The sequence below is a fragment of the Hyperoodon ampullatus genome (assembly GCF_949752795.1).
Source record: "Hyperoodon ampullatus genome assembly, chromosome: 5".
NCBI classification, from domain to species: domain Eukaryota; kingdom Metazoa; phylum Chordata; class Mammalia; order Artiodactyla; family Ziphiidae; genus Hyperoodon; species Hyperoodon ampullatus.
In genome coordinates, this window is record NC_136918.1 from 143,539,751 (window position 1) to 143,567,266 (window position 27,516).

At 55.8% G+C, this 27,516-nt stretch overlaps 1 protein-coding gene across 1 annotated transcript; it reads right to left on the reverse strand.

Moving 5' to 3' along the window:
- Positions 1-3,100: 3,100 nt before the first annotated feature.
- Positions 3,101-27,078, reverse strand: WDR4 (WDR4 tRNA N7-guanosine methyltransferase non-catalytic subunit). The gene is made up of 11 exons (XM_079704924.1): positions 26,919-27,078; positions 25,250-25,315; positions 23,893-24,036; positions 16,996-17,152; positions 16,308-16,420; positions 13,902-13,962; positions 8,142-8,240; positions 6,651-6,715; positions 5,706-5,889; positions 4,941-5,010; positions 3,101-4,062 (listed from the first exon to the last, which is right to left on the reverse strand). The coding sequence occupies exons 1-11, from the start codon at positions 27,005-27,007 to the stop codon at positions 3,866-3,868; spliced, it is 1,245 nt and encodes a 414-aa protein (XP_079561050.1). The 5' UTR covers positions 27,008-27,078; the 3' UTR covers positions 3,101-3,865.
- Between the last annotated feature and the right edge of the window lie 438 nt (positions 27,079-27,516).

Sequence of the window (27,516 nt, forward strand, 5' to 3'; positions counted from 1 at the left end):
TTAAAACCAGAAATCAATTTTAAAAATCTGAAGAAAAACATCCAATGTTTGGGAATTCAACCACACTTCCAAACAGCCCATGCAGCAAAGAAATCACAATGGAAATTAGAAAAAGAAAAATGCATGTCAACATGTACAGAATTCAAATAACAGTGCTGCGGGAAAAAAATCCATAGCATTCCCTCTACATTTACACTAGAAAGCTCTCCCAAGACAGTGAGTCGCTAGCTGCTGGCAGGAGGCCTCAGTTCCCGGCCACGGTGATCTATATGCAGGCCTGAATGTCCCCATGACCGTGTGCTGGCATCCCCCCCGAGCGGTGATCCACGCTTTGTTAAGGCGACTTTGCTGAGAACAGGGTCAAGGTTAAGCCTCGACACGAAGTGGGCCGCTTCACTGGCCCGCACACAGCGGCCCATAACTCCAAGTTCGCCCCTTTGCAAAGTTAAACCTCAAAGGCTGAGCAAGAGAATGTACCGAGTTTTACGTTTTCCATTCACGGTAGGGGTTGAAATGAACGAGGGTGGGCAGCACTGTCCAAGTAACTGTGGGCCAGCAGGGCAGTCCCAAGAGAAGTGTTCACGCGTGCTCCAGGACACTGACCAGAATGCTCCCCGCAGCCAAAACGTGGGAACTACTCAAATGCCCACGTGACAGCGGGATGAGCGCGCTGTGGTGTTTTCACACGAGGGAGCAGTGAGAGTGAACACAACTGTACACAACAGCATGAGAGATAGCAAACCAGCGTGTCAGGTCAGCCTGGCCTGGGGGTAGGGGTGGGGGGTAGGCGGTGACTGCTAGGAAGGCACCTGGGAACCACTCTGCTGTTGCTAAGCGTCTTGGCTCTGGCTGGGACTGTTACCCACGTGTATGCAGTTGGTGATGTTTGTGCATTCCATGCACACTTGCCAGCCGTACACTAGGATGAAAATGAAGGAACAAAACCACTTAGAATTCAGAACTGTGGTAACCAGGTTTTTAAAAAATCGGTAAATGAGCTGGAACAAAGCCCAAGGAATCTCCCCAAACGCAAAACATACAGACACTGAGAAAGAATGGAAAATAGAGATAAGGGGTAAAGAAAGCCAACTCAACTCCTCAGTCCCCGTAGCTCAACAGACAAACCAAAAGAAGCTGCTTTTCTAATCGGATGACGATGGACCGGTCTTCTCAAGGCAAAGCCACGGAGGGAAGCAGGGATGCTGCTGCTGTGGGTGAAGAGGTAAGAGACAAAAACCCAGGAAACCCAACAGGTGGCTCCTCACGGATCCGGGTTCCGCCAACCGTAGAAGAAACTTCGGGACAACTGGGGGCACGTGAGCAAACAGTTCCTAAGTCAGGGTTCCAGCGCGAATTCGGCTCACACTCACCTGAGATTTGTTAAGGTCCTTTGATGGAGAGACTAATTCCAGAGATGCGGATGGGGTTTCGGGACCAAGAAGAAGCCACGTCTGCCCCCGGGGCTGGGGGGAGCCAGGGCCCCCAGAAGGCTACAGTCCCAGAGGGAGGCAGCCCACGGGAACGGGCACTGCAGCAGAAGAGAAGGCCGCTGCCTCCCTCCCCCTCCCCCACCCCACCCCCCACACCTGCTGCCGGGCCCCCAGCGGCCGAAGCCCCGGGACGGAGGCGTGGATCACCCAAGTGGGGCGGGGCTGTGCGGGAGAAGCAGCAGACCAGATCACAGTCACAGTCAGCCCGTCAGCATAGTCTGGTCTCTGACACGTGCGTGTGGAGCTTCGATAAGAACGCAAGTAACTTTAAAGCGATCCCCGGAAACGCGGGAGATGTTCGTGGCCCCTCTCACCTGTGCCCTGCTCTCCCGGATAGGCTGCCTGGCACTACCGCTATCGTAAGTCTGAGCCTCCCAATCAGGTGCAAGAGGCCAGCCTCACACACCCCTCAGCGCCGCCCCTGCTGCCCGGAGCTGGGACGCCGGGGTTCCAGAGGCGGGCTCCCCAACCTGCCCTCAGGGACCACGTGGAACGCGGTGAAATTAACCAGCTCACTTAAAACACTGCACAGACTGGAGACAGAGCGCAGCAGGGACGGGCGAGGCTCTGCAGAGGGCCAGAAAGTCAAGGCTGTAGGCTGGGCAGGCCATTTGGTCTCCGCGGCAACCATCCCACCCTGCTGCTGCAGCCCCAAAGCCGACGCCGACCACCCCCAATCGAGCAGGTGTGGGCGTGAAATTTTATTTATGGATGCTCACATATCTCTTTTGACTTTTTTCAACCCTTTAAAAATGTAAAAACTGGGCTTCCCTGGTGGCACAGTGGTTGAGAGTCTGCCTGCCGATGCAGGGGACACGGGTTCGTGCCCCGGTCCGGGGGGATCCCACGTGCCGCAGAGCGGCTGGGCCCATGAGCCATGGGCGCTGAGCCTGCGCGTCCGGAGCCTGTGCTCCGCAACGGGAGAGGCTACAGCAGTAAGAGGCGCACGTACTGCCAATAAATAAATAAATAAATAAATAAAATAAAAAAATAAATAAAAAAATAAAAATGTAAAAACTATGCTTAGCTCACAGACCACAGAAAACTGGTCAACAGGCAGCATGTGGCCTGTGAGCCCGTTTGCTGACCCCTATCTTAGACCAAGACACCAACAAGAACAAACCTAAATTGCTCCTAAAACCAAGAATTCAGAGCAGACTATTAACGAAAACCCTCCCTGTGCCCAATGCAGTGCTCACGAGGTCAGGCTCCCCCTCCAGGACCATGGCCAGGGCACCCCACTCTGCCCTGGGGACCCCATTCCATCCCAGGCACACCCCCTCTGCTCTCCTCTGCCCGAGACAGCCCCCAGTCTGGGGAGGTCCTGATGTCCCTTGTGGGAAGTTACCCCGGGCGGTCCACAAACAGCATTGTTTTCAGATCAATGTTTCAAGTAGAATAAGGCACTTAGGAAAAGTTTGAAGCCTTCCAGCTTTTGAGACGCAACATGATTTGTGTCCAAGTACCCTGTGAAACCCACACCAAAGAAATGCTTTTCTTCAAATCAAAAAGCAAATGTTTCCGTCGGAAACAGCACACTCATCAAAGAGGGTTCTGCTCAATATATTTTGAGATTAGCTCCACGTGTTGCTGCTAAAATTTCTAGAAGCTGCAAAAAAGCTCATCTTTATTGATCAGTAATTAGAATTCAGCCGACCCTCCTGCTCTGCAGCACGTGCACAAAGTTCAAACCGAAATCAAACATACACAACGTCACCCGTCACTTCCCTGCGGAGTTAAGTGTGCAGCCGGGCTTCTCTGTCCTCACGCGTCGCGGAGAAGCTCCTGTCTCCACCAGTGCCGGCGATGAGCTCTCCGCACCCCGAGGGGCCTGAGCACCGGAGCCAGCGCTGCCCAGGGAACCGAGGACTTAACTCCCCTCAGGTTTTCGGCCCCCGAGGCGCGCAGCCGCCTGCTGGACAGCGTAGTGGACCATCCAGAAGGGCGAAGGGACTGGAGAAAAGCGCACGTGTGCACCGCACTGCTGGAAAGACGTCCATCCGCCTCCAGGCTCCCCTAGAGGAAGCCGCGTGGACGAGCAGGAAAGGACAGCGCCACGACTGCAGGGTGACGTGCCCTCCAGTGTGAAGGGAAGGGGCTTGGAGGCACTTACTGCTCAGGCATAGCGGCTAACACACTGCATGGCCTCCCTCCTGCCAGAGGGCTCTGCTCAGCAACAGAATGTTCTAGAGCCCAGGGTCCTGCGTCCAGCTACCCGGCACGGCCCCAGGTGTCCGCTGAGTCGGGATGGACCTCGCCGCCCCCCAGCCCGAGTCGGGAATGAGGTCCCCCCTTTGCCTTCGTCAGGGCGCTGCGGGAAGGAGGGGCGAGCACAGTGTCCCGCCGCCCCGAGGCGGCGAGCATCCCGAGCCGAGCTAGGACGAGCAGCTCCGTGGTGCGCGCCCCGCCTTCATCTTCTTGGTCTGCCCGTTGGACCCGCACGGCGGCCCCCTGCGTCGCTTCTTCTCCAGCTGCTGCTGCAGACGTTCCTCCTTCTTCTTCAGGTAAGTGGTCATGTTGTCACAGGTGGCCTTGTAGAGGCTGCTGAAGCCACCATCCGTGCCAGCAGAGCCTGTGCGGAACAAGAATGGGTGCCAGCGTGCCACAGGAGCGCAGGGGCTCTGCTTCTAGCGGGGGACGTGGTGGGCCGGAGGGACCCTCCTGCGACAGTGACCACCCGGCTCTCTGTGGACCTGGGGCGCCTCCTCTGGCATGGCCCCAAGGATGCCCACCTCCTGGTGGCCACACCTGGCTAGACCGAGGACTCACTTCTAACAGGACACGCGGGGCCCCGGGGTCCCCCGGAGGCCAGGTGCAGAGGCTGTGGCTGCGTCCTGTTGGCGCCGTGCCCCTGCTCCTCTGCGCTGGGGACGGGGGTGTCCTCCAGCCAACAGCCAGAGGGGACCTGAAAACTGCCAACCACCGAGTGGCCCGGATGCAGACCCCGCAGGACCCAAACAGTGGGACGTGCGGGCCGCTCTAGCATCTATACACACCGAAGCTGCGTTTGTGTCCCCAGAGCTTGGAGGACCCAGACCTCTATCCGGACACTGGTTTGTCTTCCCAAGAAGTCTTCTGAGCAATCATTGCTTTATTCGAGTGGAGGCACCTGAGTTCCAGGGCTGAGTTAAAAGCACCCCCAGACACAGCCAGAAGCTGCGTCCCAAGAGCCTGCCTTCTGCCAATACAAACGGAGGGTCTCTCGGTACCTGAATCTCCGCTAAGGGAACCAAGGGCGCGGCCCACCGTGGCCCCGCAGCCAACCAGGCCCCGGCTCACAGCAGCTCTGCTGTCCTGATGGGGACGCGGACACACAGACTGCACCCACCACAGGCCCTGCACCCTCACCCACAGAACGGCTTCCCACTGCGTTCCGCGCTCTGGAACCCGCGTCCACCCGCGCCCACGGCTGATCGTGACCCTGCAAAGCAGGCCAGGGCAGGTCCTCACCTTCCAACATGGCCCAGTTCTCGCGAAGGTGAGCACAGACCCTCTTCGACGCAGCACTTTCAGGAAGAGACTGAGAAGACGAATGGAAAACCTTTATTGGAAAGAGGCCAGTGGACAGCGGTGAGCCCTGCACTCACAGGAGGCAGAAAGGCCGCTCTCCCCGGTTCATCAGGCCTGGGAGCGACCGCGGCTCGCACGCAGGACTCCGCCCAAGGCGTCTGGAACCTGGCAGGCACCGGCTGGCAGCATCGCTCACTGCTGGTTTTCAGATACAGACACCCGAGCGAGCTGTCGGGCAGCTCTGAGCACTCGTCAAGGCCGTGCAAGTTTGCAACGGGCTCTGAGGGTGTCACCTGCTTCTCCCCATGGCACCTTAGACACAGGACAGGCGGGAGGTGACATCCCTGATTTACGCACAGGCTCACCCAGACCACCTGCAAGGAGGGGTCCCCTCACTGTCCAGCGGGACCACTGCCCCAGCGCAAGGCTGTGCTGAGGCTGCAAATGTTAAGCATACACACCCAGGGCTCACCAACTGTGGGCTTTTCTCCTAAAAAGACGTGTCAGCAAAACAATTACAGGAAATACATACCAATGACAGCAATTCACCCCCGAGACACCCGTGCAGGCACCGTGACACTGAAGAACCCGGCCAGGCACCCAGCTCCCTGCACCCACGCCGCAAGCCCTGTGGCCACTGTCCCCCAAGGACACAGCCGCTGGCGCGGGTGCGGTCGACGGAAACAGCGGGGCCGCCCATCTCACCTGCCACTGGCCGCCCACAGGCCTGCAGAGCACGAGGGGGGCCTCCCGGCAGTCCTGCAGGACCCACAGCCCCCGGGCCTCCTCGAAGGCGGCGTCCCACACTCTGTGCTGGAAAGTCAGCTGCTGCTGGTAGACCAGCTGCCGCCGGGGGGCATCCAGCTGGAAGAGGCAGACCACGGGCAGCCTTCGCAGGGAGAGAGGGGACGATCACGACAGCGCCCACGGGGGCGCTCAGCCCCGGGACAGCCCCGCCAACACCTCAGCGGCAGCCTCGGGACGCCCTGAGCCCGGAGCCCCCAGCCAAGCCACTCCCGCTCCCCCGACCCCGGGAACCGTGAGCTAACGAACGCTCAGTCCCGAAGTCCGGGGGCAGCTTACTAGGCAGCAAAGACGAAGCTGTGCAGATGAGACAGCTGCCCTGACCGCCGGGCAGCGGACGGGACCCCGGGCGGCGCTCAGCGCCCCCCGCGGGCCTTCCACCCTCTAATCCTGCGTCGTCATTTCCAACACGAGCCCAGCCGCCCGCCCCAGGCCTGCTGTCAGGACAAGTGACGATGGGGGAGGCCCCCAAACGCCCTCCCCGGCGTGCAGACAAGGCTCAGGAGGGAACAGCTGGGCGGCCCGTGCTCCCCACACCCACCTCGTCAGCACCGCCCGCCCCCGACGGGTCTCTCGTGCCGAACCGGGGCTGACTGAGGTGGGTTCTACCACAGCCGACCCTTCGTTGGGGTTCTATGTGCACAAAAGACCAGCCGGGGGCCACCGCTACCTTCTCCCTAGTGGATTAAGATGCAGAGCACAGAAAGGAAGCCACCGGCCCGCAGCAGCAGGGCTCGTAAGGCGAAGTTCACCGCAGGCAGACGCCAAGCCAACGTCGCCGCCCAAGCCTCCCAACCCAGGAGACGCAGCCCGCCGCTCCCTCCCGAACGGGCCACACGGGCTCACCCGTCACACAGGAGCGCCACACAGTCCTCCTGGCGCCAGTAAGCGATCCTGGATGCGGCAAACCTCTGAAAGGAAAAGCAGCGGCTTCAGGGATGTCCGCTTGTCAGGACCTGACGCCGCGCTGCTCTGCTCAAACTGCGAGCATCGCTGCAGGACGGACGGTCCCCACGTGTGGTCCACGACGGGCAAAGGGAAGGCACTGCAGGGCTCTCTGGACGCCAGTGAGGGCACAGCTCCCAGGGAGCTCCGACCCACGGGGCAGACGGCACAAGCCGCTCTGGGGCTCTGGCCCTCCCTCCGGAGCTGTGCCGCATCTCCAAGGCCAGTGGAACTACTCAAAAAGGAGGGAGACCAGAGCACATGGGGAGGAAAGGAAGGCGGGCACGTGAGTGTCCGCGCGCTCCGGCAGAGGAAGCAGCCTGGGCTCGGAGCCAGCAGAGGCGCGGGGGACACGGCAGGCCCTCGCACAGCTCTCGGGGGCCGCCAGGCTGCTGCTCTCCTCTATGCTCTCTCCTCGCCGTCCAGGGGCGTCAGGGGTGAGCAGGGCACAGACGGGAAGAAGGCAGAACGAGCAGGCCTCTGTTTGCCGCAGCTCCAACGGGGGCACCGTGGCTGCAGAAACCCGAGGCGGAGGCGTGCACGGGGGCAGCCAGGGCAGGTGGAGGCCACTGACCCGGGGGGCCCTGCAGCCACTGGGCTAGGTGGCCGCGGCCCTGGGGTCCTGGGGCTCTGACCCACGTCAGGCCGACCTGCCCACGTGCTACAGAGAGGTCTCGGGGTGGACAAGAGAACCGAGAAGCCAAGGACGAGGCAGGAGAGCCCTTCAGTTCAGGCCCAGGTCTCGTTAGACACACGGCAAAGCCCCGTGCCGTGGGCTGCCACCCTGGTCATCATGACCCCAGCTCCCAGGCCAGCTCTGCAGGCCCGGGAAATGCATGAGCAGACCCTCCCTCCCCACCAGGCCCAGCTGGGTCTCTGAAAGCTGCCAGAACCGTCCACGTGTGACCAGCTGGACCCCAGCCAAACAGGGCACCTGCCCGGGAGCATCACAGTGAAGAACCCCAAGAGCCTGAAAGGCAGCCCACACCTTCTCCCCTGCAGATCCCCTGACAGCTGAAGGCTCAGGTGACCTGACCTGGGGATGCACTGGCCAGTGCGCCATCCTGGGGGCATGAGGTTGACCCACGAGGGACAGAGGTAGGGAATCCTGGGCATGCTCAGCTCCCCGCCAGGCACCACTATTTTTTCCACTTCCAAGCAGGATTAGAGGACTTTCTGTAAATTCGTGGTTTGAATGCACACATGGTAAGATATAAATTTTTTCCCATTTACATGACTAGGTGCCTTCAGAATTTGAAATACACGATTCCTCTCAAGCTGGAAGAAGTGTACGTTGACAGTAAAAACACTTTTCCAACGTAAAACGAATTTTTTCCACAGGATCCATGACTGGAGAGACACCCTATAAACCAGAGACAAACGTGAGGTTACCTTGTCGCTCCAGGGCTCCGTTGGCTCCTGCAGGCTGGGCAGGTGACAACAATGCAACTCACGGCCGCTTCTGTACTGCCAGAGCCTCAGGGTGCGGTCCTGCACACACCAAGGACGGGTCAGCACCCAGTGAGGCATCCAGGCTTCACCGGGTAGTGGGAATAACTCAGCGATGGCCACTGCGCCTCTCTCCCAGCTAAAGGCTCTTTGCTTAGTAATAACTGTGCAAAGAGTCGCACAAACCAATAAGTAAACATGGGTGACCCCACACAGCCAAATGGGCAAGGACACAAGACACCCTGTCACATGCCGGAGGTCAAAGACAACACCTGCGATGCTCGGGCTGGGAGTGAACACACGCATGCACGCACGTACACACACGGACCCATCAATGAGCATGCATTCGCACAAGGAGAAACACATGGAGTTAGTGAGCATGTGACAACTGTCCACACATCACTGTTTAAGAATGGGTGAAAAGAGGACATCCGTTTGTTACCCATGAGAGTGTCAACTGGCATGGCCTTGATGTGTGCTCCAAAAATAACAAAAATGCAAAAAAAGGAGTGTTTATCAGGAACAAGACAAGGATGCCCACTTTGGCCACTTTTATTCAACACAGTAATGGCAGTCCTAGCCACAGCAATCAGTCAAGAAAAAGAAAAGGAATCCAAATTGGAAAAGAAGTAAAACTGTTACTGTTTGCAGATGATGTGATTTTATATATAGAAAAGACTCCACCAAAAGACTACTAGAAATAATAAATGAATAGAATAAAGTTGCAGGGTACACAATCAATGTAGAAAAATCTGTTGTGCTTCCACACACTAACAACAGACTAAAAGAAAGAAAAATTAAGAAAGCAACCCCACTTACAATTTATTTAGGAATAAATCTAACCAAGGAGATGAAAGACCTGTACTCAGAAAAGTATAAGACATTGTAGAAAGAAACTGAAAACACAAACAAATGGAAAGATATTCCTGCTCATGGATTAGAAGAATTAACATTGTTAAAATGTACATTATTAACTAAAACAATTGAAGACTCAGTCCAATCACTATCAAAATCCCAACAACATGTTTCAAACATAAGACAAAAAAACCCTAAAATTTATATGAAACCACAAAAGACCCAGAATAGCCAAAGCAATCTTGAGAAAGAATAACAAAGCTAGAATGTATCACGCTCCCTGATTTCAAACTATACTGCAAAACTACAATAATCAAAATGGCATAGTATTAGCAGAAAAACACACACACAGATCAGTGGAACAGAAGTGAGAGCCCAGAAATAAACCCATGCACATATGGACAATCTACAACAAAGGAGTAAAGAACATACAACAGAGAAAGGACAGTCTCTTCAATAAATGGTGTGGGGTAAACTGAACAGCCATATGCAAAAAAATAAAACTGGACCACAATCTCAAACCATACACAAAAATGAACTTAAAATGGATTAAAGACTTATATGTGAGACCTGAAACCATAAGACTCCTAGAAGAAAACACAGGCAGTATGCTGTTTGACGCTGGTCTTAGCAATATCTTTCTGAATATATCTCCTCAGGCAAAGGAAATAAAAACAAAAATAAACAAATGGAACTATTTCAATCTAAAAAGCTTCTACACAGCAAGAGAAATGATCAACAAAAGGACAACCAACCGAATGGAAGAAGATATTTCCAAATCATATATCTGGTAAGTGGTTAATAACCAAAACAGATAAGGAACTCCTACAACTCGACAACAAAAAACCTTTAAAAATGGGCAGAGAAAAAAAAAATGGGCAGAGACTATGAATAGACATTTTTCTAAAGACATACAGATGGCCAACACGCACATGAAAAGGTGCTCAACATCACTAATCACCAGGGAAATGCAAATCAAAACCACAATGAGATATCACCTCACATCTGCCAGAATGGCTACTACCAAAAAGACAACAAATGACAAATGTTGGCGAGGATGTAGAGAAAAGGGAACCCCCGTGCACTGTCGGTGGGAATGTAAACTGGTGCAGCCACTGTGGAGAACAGTATGGAGGTTCCTCAAAAAATTAAAAATAGGGCTTCCCTGGTGGCGCAGTGGTTGAGAGTCTGCCTGCCGATGCAGGGGACACGGGTTCGTGCCCCGGTCCGGGAAGATCCCACATGCCGCAAAGCGGCTGGGCCCGTGAGCCATGGCTACTGAGCCTGCGCGTCCGGAGCCTGTGCTCCGCCACGGGAGAGGCCACAACAGTGAGAGGCCCATGTACCGCAAAAGAAAAAAAAAAAAAAAAAATTAAAAATAGAGTTACCATATGATCCAGCAATTCCACCCCTGAGAAGAAAACAAAAAACACTAATTTGAAAAGATATACACACCCTTCTGTTCACTGCCACATTATTTTCAATAGCCAAGATCTGGAAGCAACCGAAGTGCCCATCAACAGAAAAATGTGGTACACACACACACACACACACACACACACACACACACACACACACAATACATTACTGAGCCATAACAAAGAATGAAATCTCGCCATTTGCAGCAACATGGATGGACCTGGAGGGTATTACGCTCAGTGAAATAAGTCAGATGGAGAAAGATAAATACCATATGATTTCACTCATACGTGGAATATAAAAAGTAAACAAACAAAACAAAAACAAACATGCAGATACAAAGAACAGAGTAGTGGTTACCAGAGGGGAAGGGGTGGGGGGAGGGCAAGATGAGTGAAGCGGGTCAACTGTACTGTATTGTGACGCGTGGAGACTAAACTTTTGGTGGTGAGCGCACTGTAATGTATGAAGAAGTCAAAATGCAATGTTGTCCACGTGAAACTTACATGTTATAAACCAACGTTACCTCCTTAATACAGAAAGGAGAGGGTTATATTAAGAAACATTTGTTACAACGCTCATTAAGACGCCAGGAAATAGAACCACACGTCTAAGGAGAAGGACCAGACAATGAGTGAAACGGAGCAGGGTCCACGCCGGCACCCGCCTCAGAAAAACCCCTCCTGTGAGTGGGATCCCTTGACTAAAACTAGACATGCACAGGCCACGTCCACCTGCGGAGCAAATACAAAGTGTGATGAGAAGAACCTCTGCGTGATTTAAATGACCAAGAGAGAAAGAGGAAAATTAACTTCCCCCGAATGGTTAAGGCAGGAATCTCCGGGTGCTGGGATGTGAGTATGAATGTCTTGCCGTGAATATGGCTGATGAACAGGGAGACGAACGCACGTCTACAGGTGTCCCCACTCACCCCTAGTCCCCCCAGGCAACAAGGGGTGTTTTAGAGCAGAGCCCTGCAGGACAAAGCCAATCACGGGTAGATGCAGACAGAACCCAGCTGCTGGGGACAGATGATGGGAACAAGAGGCCTTGGTCTCGGGGACGCTGGGACACATGTAGAGAAGAGACACAGGGCCCCTCCCCACAAAGGGTGAAGACAGGAAACCGAACCCCACCCCCATGAGAAAAGGACTGACTGACCCAGGAGGGCTCCCACAAGGAGGCAGCCGGGTGCCCGAGTCTGACACCCGGGCTCACAAACCCAGCCCCAATGCCATAAGCGGACAGACGGACCACCAGACATCGAGGAAAACCTCCAACTGGAAAGGTGTGCGACACACAGGGAGGAAAGGAAACACACACAGGAAAATCCCTAAAAAAAAAACCACACGTCACACCACCTCAAGGAGATCCTAAGTCTGCATTCAGGATGCAAGAACGGGGGCTATGAAGAAAGAACATTCCAAGGACGAGAAAGAGCCTTGAAAAGTAGAAATCACAGCAGAAATTAACATTCCCACAGAAGGCTGGAAAATAAAGTTGAGAAAATCTCCCCCAGAGCAGAACAGGGAGCAGGAACACGAGAGAAAAGATATGATAGGAAAGAATCAAGAGTCAGCGGGTCCAACATCCAACTGCACAAATCCCAGGAAGAGTGAGGCGGGGACAGCTCCAGAGGGAGGGAACCTGAGAAAACCCCCAGGTCTGTGGACCTGAAGACTCAGAACGGAAAGAGCCACTGACTGTGCAGCTAATTTCAGGGCCCCCGTGACACCCCCGCCAACTCCATCATTCTTCAGAGCACGGGGTGAGAAGGCCCCCAAAAAACGGCCAGAGAGAAGGCGATCAGACCCCACATAGAGGACCCAGACTCAGTGGCCTCAGACTTCTCAAAAGAAAAAGCGGGCAGTAAACCAAGCGAACTAAAAACCAGAGAAAAGCCTGGAGCAACCGCTTGACCATCTGCAAGGAGACGTCTGACTGTTCATCGTACACCTGCCTGATAACCGAGTGCTGGGGGCGGGCGATGAGCACCTCCCGAAAGGCAGGCTCCTAACCACCCTCCCTGCACCTTCAGAAAGCTGCCCCATGATGTGCGCCCCAAACAAGGTCCGGGGGCACCTTCAGGAGACAAGAAGCCCACCAGCAAAGAGGGAGGGGGTGCAGGCAGGACACTGCTGATTCCCATGCAGGTGGCAGCAGCGGACACGAGGAAACTGCTCGTGCTTGAAACACGGGCCATCAAGAGGACACTGAAGGCTCCCAGGGCCTGCCTTGGAGGCCACGGGGGGTGGGGTGCTAGTTTCCACTCTAAGCCTTACAGCAGCATCTGACTCTTTAAACAAACAGACAATCTGCACTTCACAGCGTGCAGGGCACGCAGCACACCACGCCCGGGCCGGGTGGCCCGTGAGGAGGTAGTACGCAATGGGATGGGCACCCAGGACGGCCAACGCCAGCCCTACTGCGCTTCTGTAAGAAGGAGAAGCGAAACGCTGGACTTGACAAAGCTCAGTGGTAAGACCAAAGGTGGCCACTACGCTTTCCGGTGCGGCTGAGTATTTTTTTTTTTATTGTAAAAGAGGCTTACAGCAAAATTCACAGAAACTGGCTATCTCTGGGAACTCCCGCACGTTTATTTTCTTCTCTTTACTTTCACAAGTCACTTTCAAGAACAGGACAAGAGAAGGGAAAAGTAAAAACCTGTGAGAAACCACACGTGATGAAGGAAATGGGACGTGGCCACCGCCTGGAAGGCCTGCCTGTCAGGAGTCCATGAGGCCCCCAGCCCACCCCAGGCCCCTGAGTTGCATAAAAGGCTCAAGGGTGGAAAGATAAAGCGCTGTGGGCAGAGCTTCTGAAAAGAAAAGAAGAATCAGAGCCAATTAGGAACTCGAAGCCTGCACTTCAGCAGAAGTACTGCCTGATGATCCTTCTAAGGAGTATTCCCTAGAGAAAGGGGCCACCAATCACTCAGCTGTTCAGGCTTCCGGCTCCCGGGACAGAGCTGCTGTACTTACTGATCAAACTTCCACCAAGGCCACGTGCCTGGCCCCTCTCCACGCACTCACACAGGGGCGGGTCAGGGAGAAGGGCTGAGAGCGGCAGGACGGGAGGGAGCCAGGTCCCTCTGGGATTCGGAAAGGGCCGTCTACCAGCCGTTTTGACGAGGTCATGGTGCCGTAAGGACCCCTCAGACCGGAGTCCCTTGCACACCGGTTCTGGCTCAGCGCCTGCACACGCACTCACACGCACAGCCCTGGAGCAGGGAGCGAGCCGGCCGGCTCCACCCCACGGGCCACAAGCACCACCTAGTGGACGGCCACCCGGGAAAGGCACGCGCTGACCTCCCAACCACGCTGGGAACAGAAGACAGGCTGCTCGCTGACAGGTGCTCCCCCGAGCAAGGCTCCAGGCTGCATCCCCCCCAAGGGAAGCCGGGGCGCCCGTGGGGGGCGGAGCACTTACCCCGGAGGAGGACAAGAGCAGCTCGGGGTGGCTGGGCACCACGAAGATGCGACTCACAAACCTACAGGTGGAGAGAGGCAGAGGGTGAGCCAGGCTGCTGTGACTCTGCCCCGCCGTGTCACCTCAGACCCTGACCCCAACAGAAGCCGAGAGGAGTAGCGTGGCTGCGTGGGGAGCACGCCCTGTCACTCGGGCCCAGAGGCGCTCCCCGGCCGCGCCTGCCAGGAAGGCCCCAGGGGGTCTGCCCTGCTCGGGAGCTGCCCAAGCACGCACCTCAACGGGGTCTGTGACACCAGGGCCATCTGCGAGCAGGGCCAGGTGTTAGGGGAGCAGCACCACTGACCGCAGCCGGAGTCACACCCACTGAGCCTCACCCGAGCAACCCAGCTCCCCGCAGAAAGCAGCCTCGGGGCTGCAGGCGTGCACCAGCATCTCTAACGCGATCACTAGCTCACGGGCACCTGGGGACCCCTGGGAGGGGGGCCTCCGTGGCTCCCTCGCCTCCACCGGTTCCCATCCCAGCCGTCTGGAGCTTCACCCCGGCCTGGGCCCCGTCCTGGCTGCAGCCACCCTCCCTCCCCAGGACAGCCTTCCCCGAAGGCCCTCAAAAAGGAACAAGGACATGTTGCAGGATGAATGCAGCCTGTGTCCCCCGCAATGGCACGTCCACGACAGCGGGTACGCGCCACCTCGATGTCTCTACAGGAAAGGAGTGGAAACCACAGTCTCCAGGGCCTTCACCAAGACTCTTAAGGAGCAATGACTGGTCATTTATTCGCCGAAATGTCCACTGAGCACCTACTGCGTGCCAGGCGCTGTGCTGAGGGCTGCAGACAGCAGTGAGCAACCCTGACAAAGACCCCCCGCAAGTCTAGGACTCGGCGGGAGACAGGCCATAGGAGACCCAGGGTGTCAGGGGAGGCTCAGAACGGCCCATCCGACAGAAACACGGCCCCAGCCATGATGTGAGTCACCAGGGCATTTTACATTTCCTGGTGACCACGCTAAAAAGGTAAACAGACTCAGGCGAGACTAATGTTAATACTATGTTTTGACTTAACTCAATATACCCAAATGTTATCATCTCAACCTGCAATCCGTATAACAAATTAATAATGAGCTATTTTTACGTTGTTTTTTCACACTGTCTCTGGAATCAGGTGTTTTACACTAACTACTGGCACATCTCACTTGAGACCTGGTGGCTCATGGCTCTGAACTGGCCGGCACAGGCTGAGAAGCCCAGCAAGGAGGGGCCGGGGGGAGGGGTGCTTCCTGAGAGGGCAGGTGGCATCGGGCAGAAAGCTGAGTGAAGGAGGGCGCTGAGCAGCATGGGCAAGAGCTTGCCCGGTGGAGAAAATGGCATATGCAAAGGCCCCGAGGCACAGTGTGCCCAGTGGGCAGGGGAGGAGCAAAGGCCCCCGAGAGACGGCAACGGGGCGGGGGGGCTGGCAGGTCACAGGAACTCTGCTCGCAGGATTACTAGACAACTGAATAAAAGCTAAAGCAACGCTATCATGACGTACAGACCCAGCAACCATCGACCTTTAAGGTCAACGTGTACATTCCATTCAAAAACCAGGAAACAGGAGCAATCTCAGAACTGAATTAAATCCGTCCAATTCTTCCCCTGCCTCAAATAACGTAGTTTAAAACACTTCAGCCAGTTAAACTAAGTGCTTTTCCTTCCTGCAAACTGTAATCAGCCTTTTACCTCAGAAGAGCGACATTCTTCAGAAACGCCACCCTCACGTAACGTCAAACTTCACTTACTAAACGAGCGCTCACTTGCAAGAAGACAGATCACAGAGCAACAACGCCTGCCTGGACGATTTAAATTACTGAAGCATGTTCCTCGTCCCCCGACACCACCACCCCTGACCGCTGACTACTGCCAGGCGCTGACAGGCATCTATGCTGGCCTGCGGTGACCACGAACTGGGGATGGAGACCTCGGTGCCACCAAGAAAACCTCTGGGAAATGGATTCTGAACAGGGAAGGAGGTTCTGAAGCCTCTGAAGCCCTGGGACCAGGGCTGAGCTAGACCGGGGCCTCACGAGGAAGCAAACCGATGCAGGCCAGGCCATCCAGGCTGGTCCCCTCCTCCCAGCAGGCATCTCTCGCTTCGCCACCAGCTTCCCCAGCTGAAGGGTCCGCCTGCATTTCAAACCTGAGCCTCCCTCTGTGGAGGGTGAGGGACTCACTTGGTGGGGGGGTGGGGACGGGGGACACTCACTAGTTGGGGTGACAGGGACAGGGGACACGGTGCGGGGACGGGGGTCACTCACTCGGTCGGGGGACAGGGAGGGGGAACACTCACTCGGTCGGGGGATAGGGGACAATCACTAGGTGGGGCGACGGGACGGGGGACACTCGGTGCAGGGACGGGGACGGGGGACACTCACTCGGTGTGCCCAAGGCAGAAGGACTCGATGTTGTGCGGAGCCGCGGCCCAGCTCACCCGGATTTTCTCGTCCCGGTCGGCGGTGAGGACATAGCGGTCGTCGGGACTCACGGCCTGTGCACGAGGGTTAGAAGGGGCGGGTCAGCATGGCCGGCTCCCCCCGCCACCCCAGGCCTCAGCTCAGGTGTCCCCCCGAGGGCCACAGCTGCCCCACACCTGCTCCCGCCCCAGCCCGGCCACGCCCACTCCCGTCTAGGGCACCTGGTCGCCTTCCTTTCACATGTCCCCATGTCCAGCCCGCCACTGAGTCCTGGTGATCTGTCCTTCACAACCCCCCCGGTTCCTGTGTGCCCCTGCAGGGCCCCACCCCGCCCCGCCGCCCCTAGCCGCAGCCCGGCCCTCGTGGGCCTCTCGGGGCCTCTGTCGGGGGCAGCTCGTGGCTCGGGGGCTCGGAGGACGCCTGCTCTTTCCACACCCCTCCCCCTCGTCTCCCCGACCTGGGCCTCCCCCACGTCTAGACCGCCCAGCTGCCCCTGACTTGACCGTCCTCCTTCAGCCTGCTGCCAGCTTCACCTCTGAAATCGGGGCCCTGCCCACAGCAGAGCCCCGACCCGCCCACCTGGCACACAGGCCGCCCCTCCTCGCCCCCTGAGCCGGACCGCAGCCGACGAAGCACGTCGCCCACGTACCACATCCAGCAGCATCGACAGGTGTCCCAGTTCAAGCTTGCCGCTCCCGTGCGGCTCCAGCACCGAAAAGGAATAAACGTCCCCAGACTTGTCTGCTACCAGAACTTTCTCCTCAGAGGCCGTGAAGGTCAGGGCTGTGCACCTCCTCACCACAGTCCTACAAGGCCAGAGACGCCCACGGTCGGCCTATACGGGTCGGCGCCAGGGCAGCCCGCTGACCCGCAAGGCTCCCGCCACGTGGCAGTTACCGAAGACGGTGCCAAAAACATAAAGGATGGAAACAGAGCCAATGCCTCAGACAAAACTTACTTTCGCGATATTTTTTCTTTTAAAAATGTGCTAATGGCAGAATCTGGGTGGTGGGTATCTACATGGCCAACGTGAGACCCGCTCAGCTTGACAGTGTGTTTGAAGGCTGTCGTGATAGAGTGCTGGGGGCGGGGCTCCCCGGCCTCCCCATGCGTCGGGGGGACGACAGCAGCCAGCTTCCTAAACGCCAACGCGCTCCGGGCCGCGACCACAGCTGCGGAGGGCCCTCCTGCCCCTGCGGCTTCCCATCCAGGACCCCGCCCTCCGCGCCGCCCACCCACCGGCGGCTCTCTGCCGCCCGGGACCGGGATCCTGCACGCGCTGCCTGTGTGCGTGCGCACACGGGAGGGCCGCGACGCCGAGAGCTGGGGGCACATCACAAATCCAAGTCCTTGATCCAGGGCCACAAGACCTGTCACGTCTGCGAGCTGGTTCAGTAACGACGTCAGCCACGAGGAGCAAAACCACAAGTGGTGACACAGGCGCCACCGCCGCCCGCTCACCCCGGTCGGGGTCATGCCGGTGCCTCCTGCTACCGTTTTTCATTTTGTTTCTACTGGGACGTCTTCCAGGAAGCAAAACAGGCTCTCCGCGACAGGGTACCCGTGTTTTCCAGTCTACGCTAGAGACAAGCCCTAACGCTGCTTTACACACAAACGCCTTCCGTTTATCTACACGCGTGGCCTCTTCACAGAAGGGCCGGTCTCAGCTTTGCCGTCGCCCGAGGGCTGCAAGGGGACCCACCGTCCCCGTAAAGAGCTAACGTCCGTGCAGACGACACCCAGCTCACACAGCAGCCGGGACTCCAGAAGTCAGCCTGAAACGGAAACTGAACATTACGCCCCCCACACGGGGCCCATCAGAGCCCTGCCCGCCTCTCCGGAGGGAGGGGCGAGAGGACAGAGGAGCGGGCGGGAGGCCCTGCTGGGTTCCAAGCGCCGCCACGGGGCTCGGCAGCTGCTGGACGGCCCCCACTCCTCGGTCCGGTGCAGCCCGGCAAGGAAGCGTGATGCCATGAACGTGGGGAAACAGCAACAAGGAAAGGGAATCAGACCCCAGGGCGAGGCTGATCAGAACTCGCGGCGCGCCCGGCATTTAAACAAACGGCCTGTGCGGCACCAGCAACACAGCTGCGCAGCCTAACGGGCCCACTGAGCATGTGCGCGGAGCGCGGCCGCGGCCTGGGGGGGGCGGAGGGGGAGGCACGACCTCCTAGGGGGCACGACCTCCTAGGGGGCACGACCTCCTAGGGGGCACTGGCCTAGGACAGTCCTCGGGAAGCAACAGGCTTGCATCCCAACGAGCTCACCCACCCCAGGAGGAAGTGAGCCCTCCAGAGCCGGCCCCCTCCCCACTGCAGCCCCCCCATTCCCACTCCGCATCTCACCCCTTTGTCCTCTGCCAGCTGGGGGCTTCCAGCTTCTCAGGATAAACCTGTCCTGGCAACAATTCCAGGACGTGGCTCAGCTGTGCAGGACGGGTGTAGGAATTGGGACCCGTGGGCATCAGGACACAGGTGGCAGACAGGACCGTCGGTGGCTGGCCATGCGGCCCCAGCAGAACGAGCCCCGGGGGCACCAACCTTCGGCCTCCGCGGGGTCTGAGGCCTCAGTGCTTTCCCTCGCTCCACAGAGTCACTGGGTTCAGGGCCCAGGCCCCCCCGAGGGTGGGTGTGGCCCCCTCCTCCCTGCCAGGGACAGAGGAAGGGGCCGCTACAGCGAGCTCTGAGCCGTGGGCAGGTTCCACAGCCGCTCGGGGCCCCGGCCGGTCACATGTGGATGAACTGGACGTCAGATGTACCGAGGATGGGTGCTGTTCTGAGGGGGCCCATGAGATCCCAAAGGAGTCTGTGCCCCAAAGGTGAAGAGCTGCTGCACCCCCTCCAGGGTGACGTCCACTAGACCAGCATGGGGGGGACCGCCCACTGCATGTCGTCGCCCCGGAGACTTCAACTCACCCTGCTCTCCTGCAAAAGCGTAATCAGAGAGGAAAGGCGCTGAGCTCAGGGTAAACGCACAGGAAAAGGCAACGGGAGACACACGACCCCTGCCCTGAGCTCGCCCCGGCCCAGCCCCTTGGCCCCATTATCCAAAGGCTGCAACACGAGGGAGGTCCTGCAGTTGTAATCTGGTTCCTTAATTTCATCCAATCACATCATGCCTTCCACACCACCTAATGCAAGCATTTCCTACACAAAGTTATTCTGTTGATATCAACTTAAAAGCCAAGAGAACGACTAAAGGGAAAACGCCCAGCACCGAGACCGCTAAGGTCTACAGCCCCGAGTGTTATTGGGTCTCACGTGGAAAGAAGCCCCGACACACGACCTTCCAGAGACAAAACAACACGGCACCTTCCGTTCAGTCCACACCCACAGGCCTCGGGGTAGGGGGACCCAGGCACGGTCATGGGGACCAGGCGTCTGAACACCCGCCCTGCCCCGCGCCCAAGGAGGCCTCACCTAAACTCTCTCACTAAGAAGCCCGACGCCACGCAGACCCCCTGCTCCCTCCTCAGACCCTGCACAAGCCAGGACCCTTCTAGAACAGCCAGAGCCCCCCAGGAGCCCTGGGCGCTTGCCGTGCCACCCCGGCAGAAGGGTAGGAGCTCCGGAACCAGGACCCAGGAGTGCGGCAGGCTGCGTGGACACCCCCGTGCCCACGTCCAAAGTGAAATCCCTACCCACCCGCGGAACGCACACAGAAGTGGCAGTTCACCCGCATGTCTGCCTTCTAGCAAGTCCAGAGCAAGAGCAAGCTGGCCGCCAACTCTCCCCACCACCAGCAGGCCCTGCGGCCACACCCACGCTTCAAAGAAGTGGTCAGTGTGACTGCGAGGGACCCAGGGGTCAAGAGCCCTGACAGTGGGCACACCCCCTCGGTGAAGAATCACCCTCATCCAGAGAGAGCTCGGGCCCGTGGCCTCACGGCCTGGGAGGAGGTGATCTCTAGGAGGACAGAACAGGTCTCCAGGGGCAGAAACAGATCCCGCGAAGAAACCGTCGCAGGGGAAAGGCAGGTGCCGAGGAGGCAAACGCCGAGTTGGAGGGCCACGCGGTGTCTCTCGCTAGGGATCTCTGGATGATGAGATTCAGGGTGATGGGTTTTTGTTCCCACTTTGGCCCTCTCTGAGGTTCCCAAATTTTTACATGAACCAAAAAAACTCAAGGGGGAGAATGGAAAAAATTGCTGTGGTAGGAAACCACACTGCTCCAGGGACCAGACAGGACACCTACGAACCTGCCCTCAGCTGCCCTCCCGCAGACCCCACAGGGGCAGGTCTGCACACAAGCACGCCCGTGGCAGCTCTGGACGGCGGCCTGGGGGAGCCGGTCGGCCGAGGCTCACCCGTAGTGCCTCGCTCAGCACGCGACACTATATTGGGTCGGCCGGGTGACAGGGCAGCCGCAGCAGATGGACTCGTTTAACACAAATGGGAAAAACCCAAGTTCCCCAACAGAGAATCAAAGGGAAAAGGAACCACCACCCCGTGGGAAAGCAAAGGGCGTGAAAAGACGGCTCGCAAGATACAAGCAGTTCTTCAGGGTACGGCTGCTCTCCGCACTCCTAACGCGGCAAGCACGCAAGGTCCCACTCTTCTCTCACGCGGCCCCAGGTCCAAGGTTAGACGCTACTCAGTGCTGGGCTGGGTGGTGCTGCTCCTGTGCTCTGGCGGGTAAAGGGAAAACCCCTTGGGAAGGCAATTTGTGATCATCGACATCATTTACAAATACACATCTTCAGACTTGGCAATTCAGTTTAGGCAACTTTTACAGAAAAATGAGAAAAATTACGTCTGTATATGATAATTCACTGAAGCACTTTTTGAAAGAGCAGAACAAGTGAAATGCAGGTAAGAAATGTCCATGAAGAGGGAAGGTCAAGAAAACGACGGGACTGCATGCAGTTGCTACTCTTCACAAAGCACTGACCGGCATAGACATCTCTGCCAGCGGCTCCATCGGGCGTACCTCCAACACGCCCTGGAGCCCTAAAGACCCCAAGTCTCCTCTGACCCAGGCCTGATCCCCTGGGTCCTCTGATCATTGCCCAGGTCCCCTCGTCAACCTGGGGGTCAGACACAGATTTACGGATGTCCTTGGAGGGCGATCAGAGCTCTAATACATCGCGCTGCAGACAGAATCGGTCTGCAGGTCCTCAAGGTACCCCGGTGGGCGTACCAGAAGCAGGCCAGACAGCCTTTACTTTAGCAAAAGAATTACTGCCAGATTCCTTTAGATGGTTTGATTTTCATCTTTTGGGGCAAAGCTCCCTTTTTGAGAATCTGATGTAAGGTATGGAGACTCCACAGACAAAAGTCAGCAGTCAGGGTCAAGAACGGAGATTAACTACTGTTATGGGCTGAACTGTGTCTCCCCCACCAAATTCATGTTGGAATATAAACCCCCACCCCCCAGACCTCAGAATGTGGCTGTATTTGGAAAGACAGCCTTTAGAGGTGATTCAGGTGCAGTCTGGCTGTTCAGGTGGACCCCAATCCAGTGTGACGGGCATCCTTACGAGAGGAAAACAGCCCACAGAGGGATGACCAGGTGAAGAGACAGCAAGAGGGCAGCCATCTACAAGCCACGCCCAGGAGAAACCAATCCTGCTGACACCTTGATCTTGGACCTCAGCCCCCAGAACTGTGAGGACTAAATACCTGCTGTTTAAGCTGTGGCGTTCATTACGGCAGCCCTGGCTGCCTCATCAGCTACCATCACCTGCCATCACTGTCGCGGGCCCGCCCTCCCCGCTCCCTACAGGTTGTGGAAGCAAAACCAAGGCTACCTGCAAGGATCCCTGTGGGGGAGCTCAGGGTCAGAAACCCCAATGTTCCCGGCAATGTTCAACTCTGAACCCCGAAAATACATGACATCGTCTGTGCTCTAAGTGACCCGCTAATGTTCCGGCTATGTTGGCAGGAAGATGCTGCCTCACAGGCCTGTCCGGTTAAGGGTGATGTGAATTCACCTCGGCAGGAAGGAGCAGTTCATCATCAATTATCCTGTGGCTACACGGCAACACACATTTAAACGTCATTTTGGGGCTGGAAACTGTAACTGACTGTGGGCGGTAGCTGGAAGGCGCGGGTGCAGGGAGATTCCCTGTACATCCTTTTAATTTTCTGTTTTAAGCTTTTAAAACATGAGCATCTATTGCCCATTAATACACAAAAACACGTATGAGGTAAAAACGAAGTAATGTCACCGGACTTTATTTTTAACCTGACTGGAATCGAGGGCAGAGTGGGTACTCCTTGCTTTTGATGCCACCTGGAATCTGGCTTTTTATCCTTCTCTTAGCAAATAAGATGAGATAAAAATCTTAGAAGTGTAGCTGTCCCAGTACAGGTGTGAGTCGGCTACAACAGGAAACTCCTTGACCTTGGCCCTTCGGTAGTTAGAACGTTATAACCGCACGCGTTTATCTCTGACTATGGAAGGGCAGTTAAACCCTGCAGCGCGGGGAGGCGAGGCGGAGGGGGAGGGCCGGCTCGGCTCCGTGTGGGTGCTTCCATCAGTGCCAGAGAACAATCAAAACAAAGCCAGCCTGCACCCTCCTAAGGAAACAGAGAAGGTGCAAGTTAAGAGAGTATCAAAGCCAAAGGGAATTTACATCTGCCCGCAGCCGACTGTCAGCATCACCCACCTCCTCTCCAAAGACAAGGAAGCTCTCGGGAAGCGAGCGCGCTCAGAAAACCGCAGTGCCGCCTCCCTTTGAGGAAATGATGGAGAGAGATTCAGGAGAAGAATAAAAAGTCGGAAGAGCATGCACAGGACTTTGCTGGGTAAGAGGAAACACCCAGGCCCGGTGACAGCTATGTTCTTGCTGAGTTACTGACATCATCTCCCATCAGTGCTGAGCCCCCAGCCCTTGAGATACTCAAGTAAGTGCACCGACTTAAAAACTCACCAAGTTAAAATCGTGGCCCAGGGCTTCCCTGGTGGCGCAGTGGTTGAGAGTCTGCCTGCCAATGCAGGGGACACGGGTTCGTGCCCCAGTCCGGGAAGATCCCACATGCCACGGAGCGGCTGGGCCCGTGAGCCATGGCCACTGAGCCTGCACGTCTGGAGCCTGTGCTCCGCAACGGGAGAGGCCACAACAGTGAGAGGCCCACGTACCACAAAAAAAAAAAAAAAAACAACCGTGGCCCAGGTGCCTTAACTTACACGAAGCCCCCGACACACTCCCAGGGGGCATGCTGGCATTCTCTATTTCTGCCACCACAAGACTGGAGGAACACTGTTTGGGAAGCACGTCAGAAGCACGACGGCACAGTGGCCAGGGGCACAGACTCTGTAGCCAGTGACCAGGACAGGGCCCAGCTGAGCTGAGTAACTGGAACTGCTTCAAAGTCTCCTGAGCAGCAGTGTGGGTGAGAACACTGCCCCGCCCCGCCCCACTCGTGGGCCTGTTATGAGAATTAAATCAGTTAACACAAGTACAGCACTCGAAACAGCTCCTGGCACAGAACTGGTGCCCTGTGTTAGCTTCTTCCACTATTGCTACTGTCACTATTGTTATTGGCATGCAAGTGTAAGCCGTGCGTTCAACATCGTAATGATTCAATGTTAGCATTTCATACCTGACACTCAGACATTGCCATGGTTTTGTACGGAAAAGAATCAGACGCTTACTGTCATCAGTTAAAGCAAAATAGCTGCCAGACGTAGAGAAGGTGGACGCCAGAATCGTGTCACTCCCCTTATCCATGGGCTGTCCGTCCTCCCTGAGAAAGAGAGGGGACAGGTCAGGCCTTACCTCAGCAAGTGAGGCTGCGCCCTCCAGGCCAGCCCTGTGCGTTTATAATGCGATCGGACGTAGAAAATGTGATGAGGTTCATGTAACCAGAATATAAAACATATTAAGGGGACATGGAGAGGTTAAAGACCACTCTAATTTTTAAGGAGTAAAGCTAATTAAACAGAAAAGTCTCTCGGCATACACACCAGAATCCCAAGGGCTGAGCTGCAAAGACCCTCAGAGGCCCACTCCCTCAAGGACATGAACTGATCTACAACTAGAGGCAGGGATCAAATCATATTAAGAAAAATAAAGTGGGCCCCAAGCCCGATTCTTCTAAAGAAAACCACCATACAGAATGACCATACTCTGAAAACAAACCTATGGTTACCGGGGGGAAAGGTGGAGAGGGATAAATTGAGAGATTGGGATTGACATATACACACCACTAGATATAAAATAGGTAACTTAATAAGGACCTACTGTATAGCACAGGGAACTCTACTCAATACTCTGTAATGACCTATATGGGAAAAGAATCTAAAAAAGAGCGGATATAGGGCTTCCCTGGTGGCACAGTGGTTGAGAGTCTGCCTGCCAATGCAGGGGACGTGGGTTCGTGCCCCGGTCCGGGAAGATCCCACATGCCGCGGAGCAGCTGGGCCTGTGAGCAATGGCTGCTGAGCCTGCGCGTCCGGAGCCTGTGCTCCGCAACGGGAGAGGCCGCAACAGTGAGAGGCCCGCGTACCGCAAAAAAAAAAAAAAGAGTGGATATATATATAGATGTACAGCCGATTCACTTTGCTGTACACCTGAAACTAACACAACACTGTAAATCAACTACAATAAAAATTTTTTTAAAAACCATACTCTACTTTTATCTTTCAATTAGCTAAAGTTAATTTCATATACCTGCTTTCAATGCATTTAAAATTGTCCTGTTATTTCAAAGTGCCAATAAAATAGTTAATTACTGACAAAAACGAATTTAAAGTATTTTTTAAAGTGCTAATATTCTTAATGCTGAATTTGAAAGGTAGTTCCACATTTCTCTCCTGAGGTGGTCCGTGGTTTATCCACACAGCCGGGTAACAGAAATGAAAAATTAAGCAAATAAGACAACAGCTTATTCCTTAGACTAAACGGTCCCATTATTCAAACCATGCACCAGCCCTGAAGAGGCTCCCCTACCATCTCACCCTTTATGCTCTTGTGTCTCCTTTTCCGCAGCACTGCAATCATATATGAAGAGGCTGTCATCATCACTAAAGAAAAAAATAACATTTTAAAGGAAGCACTTCGTTAATTATAATGCTCATTTTTTTTAACCTGCATCAAAAAAATATTTGCATACTCACTAAGGGTCTTATCCACAAGAAACTGTCTCTGTAAGATATTTCAGGGAACAGTTAAGGAGCTTTATTTGCTTAACCTATTTATATTTGCCATACATAACTGATATGGTCTGTCCATAAAAGTCAGTTAAGTGAAATAAATGAGGACAAACACTCAACAGGAAGTAATATACCGTTCTTTGATAACCAGAACATCAGTGCAAGACGGCTATGTAAGAAGTTATATTCTGATGTTATTGAGTTTTCAGAGCGTTTTTTGCACCCAAGTTTAAAACCGCCATTACTTGTTTAGAAAAATGTCTCATCTGCCCCAGAAAAGCTCCCATGGCTGCCAAGCATTTACCAGTATAGAAGCCATCCACCTTCCCTATCAGACCCTGAGCTCCCCCTCCAGTGCCTGGCACAGAGAAAACATCGTGCAAATGTATAGCCTTTAAAGTGACTGCAGCCAAACTCTTTTCACATGGAACACTGCAGTGCAGGAAGAGAAAGTCCTCCAAGCCAGAAACTGTGCCAGCCAGCCACTAGATTTCCTCAAAAGGCATGGAATGAAGCAACCAGATGGAGTCTAATTTAGCCATCTCTCACTGTGGCATGTGTTAGATACCCCGAGGCTCTAAAACAAAATAACCTGGGACAGACAACAGGTTTGTGAATAAATCTGTGAAATCTAAACTTAACATCTTATTGGATCTCTGAAACCAAACACTGAACAAAGAACACAGAGAGTATCTTTACATTTGAGAGACACATTGTTTCAAGTATGGAAGAATCAAAACTACCCTGGGAAAGAAAACAGGGTCCGAAACTGACCACTACTAATATCCAAGAGGCCCCTGGGTCAAGACTATTCGATCAACAAACATTTACTGATTTAAAAATCCCGGGAACGATAAGGAAGGGGCGTGAAATTAGGGAAAGCAAAAGCAGGACCTTGTAATGGGCCACTAGGGAGGTGCGCGCAGTGGCTCTGGAGTACCCCCTGAGCGAGGAGGTGTCAGAGAAAACCCTCCAGCCCCGAAAGGCAAGTAGGGCGGGGTCGAGGGATGTGGGCTGGGAGGAGGAAACAGGCACCTACGCAGGAAGAGGGAGGGGAGAGAGGGAGTGCGCCGAACTTGGTCCCCGGGAGTAAAGCCCTCTCTCCAAGGGCTGCCTTCCACCTCTCTCTCCAGAGAGGGTCTGACCAGCGTACCCCGGACCCCGCAGGGCCCGGAAGTGTCCCGCGCCGAACCCTCAAAGAGCGCCGCAGAACCACCGCGGAGGGCGCGGGGCCCTGGGCAGGCGGCTAGGGGACCCCTGGGCGGGTCTTGGGAGAAAGACGCGGAGAGCGGACATTCTGCGGCGCAGGCACGCGGCCGGGCCCAGGTGGCAACGGAGAGCTCACAGATAGTAGCGGGGCTCCCCGGGGTCACCCCAAGGTGGGTGCAACCCCGGCTGTGCGGGAGAGCCGGGGTCTCAAGGCCCCGACGCGCGACCGCAGCCTTGGATCCTGCTCCAGGCCCAGACCCCTCACCTGCTCGAAGTGGAGGTGGCCAGCAACCGGCTGCCGCCCCGCACCACCAGCTCATGCCCGCACAGCGACAGCCCTGCAGAACCCGCCATGTGCCCGCCCGCCGCGCAGCCACCCACGTGCGCCGCCTAGCGCCTCTTCCTGCCAGCGCCGAAAAGTGACGTCAGACGTAGACGCCGCAAGGAGACGTCATCCGGGCTGGCCCCGCGAACGCGCCAGGCCCGGGCATGCGCAGAAGGTGCATTATCCCTTCAACTCTCAAGCTGGCCTTCGCGCCTCTGGTGGCTTGGGGTCGGTTGCTGATCGCGTTTGTTCGGATGGAATACACTTGCTTGTTTAGTTATCGTCTCTTCCTCCAGACTGCATAGGGCCAGCTCTGGATCTTTCTCACGCTGTGGCTGGGCGACTTGGCCAGCCTGGTACCTACTTGGTCCTTCAAAAAGTGAGAAGGTCTGAGTTTGCCTCCAGGTCGAGGACGCGGTGTCTGAGGTGGGCTCAGAGCTGAGGGAAGATAAGCCAGACGCTCCCGAAACGCAAAGCCTGTGAACTGCTATTTTTCAACCCAAGATAGGGCTCTTTTCCTGTGTTCTTATGCTCATGG

Coding starts and splice junctions, on each gene's coding strand:
- WDR4 (XM_079704924.1), bottom strand. CDS start 27,007: ATGGCGGGTTCTGCAGGGCTGTCGCTGTGCGGGCATGAGCTGGTGGTG. Junction 8,241..13,901: donor TGCTCTTGTCCTCCTCCGGG/GTAAGTGCTCCG, acceptor TGGTGTGTGCAG/GACCGCACCCTGAGGCTCTG. Junction 5,890..6,650: donor GTGGCGCTCCTGTGTGACGG/GTGAGCCCGTGT, acceptor CTCCCTGCGAAG/GCTGCCCGTGGTCTGCCTCT.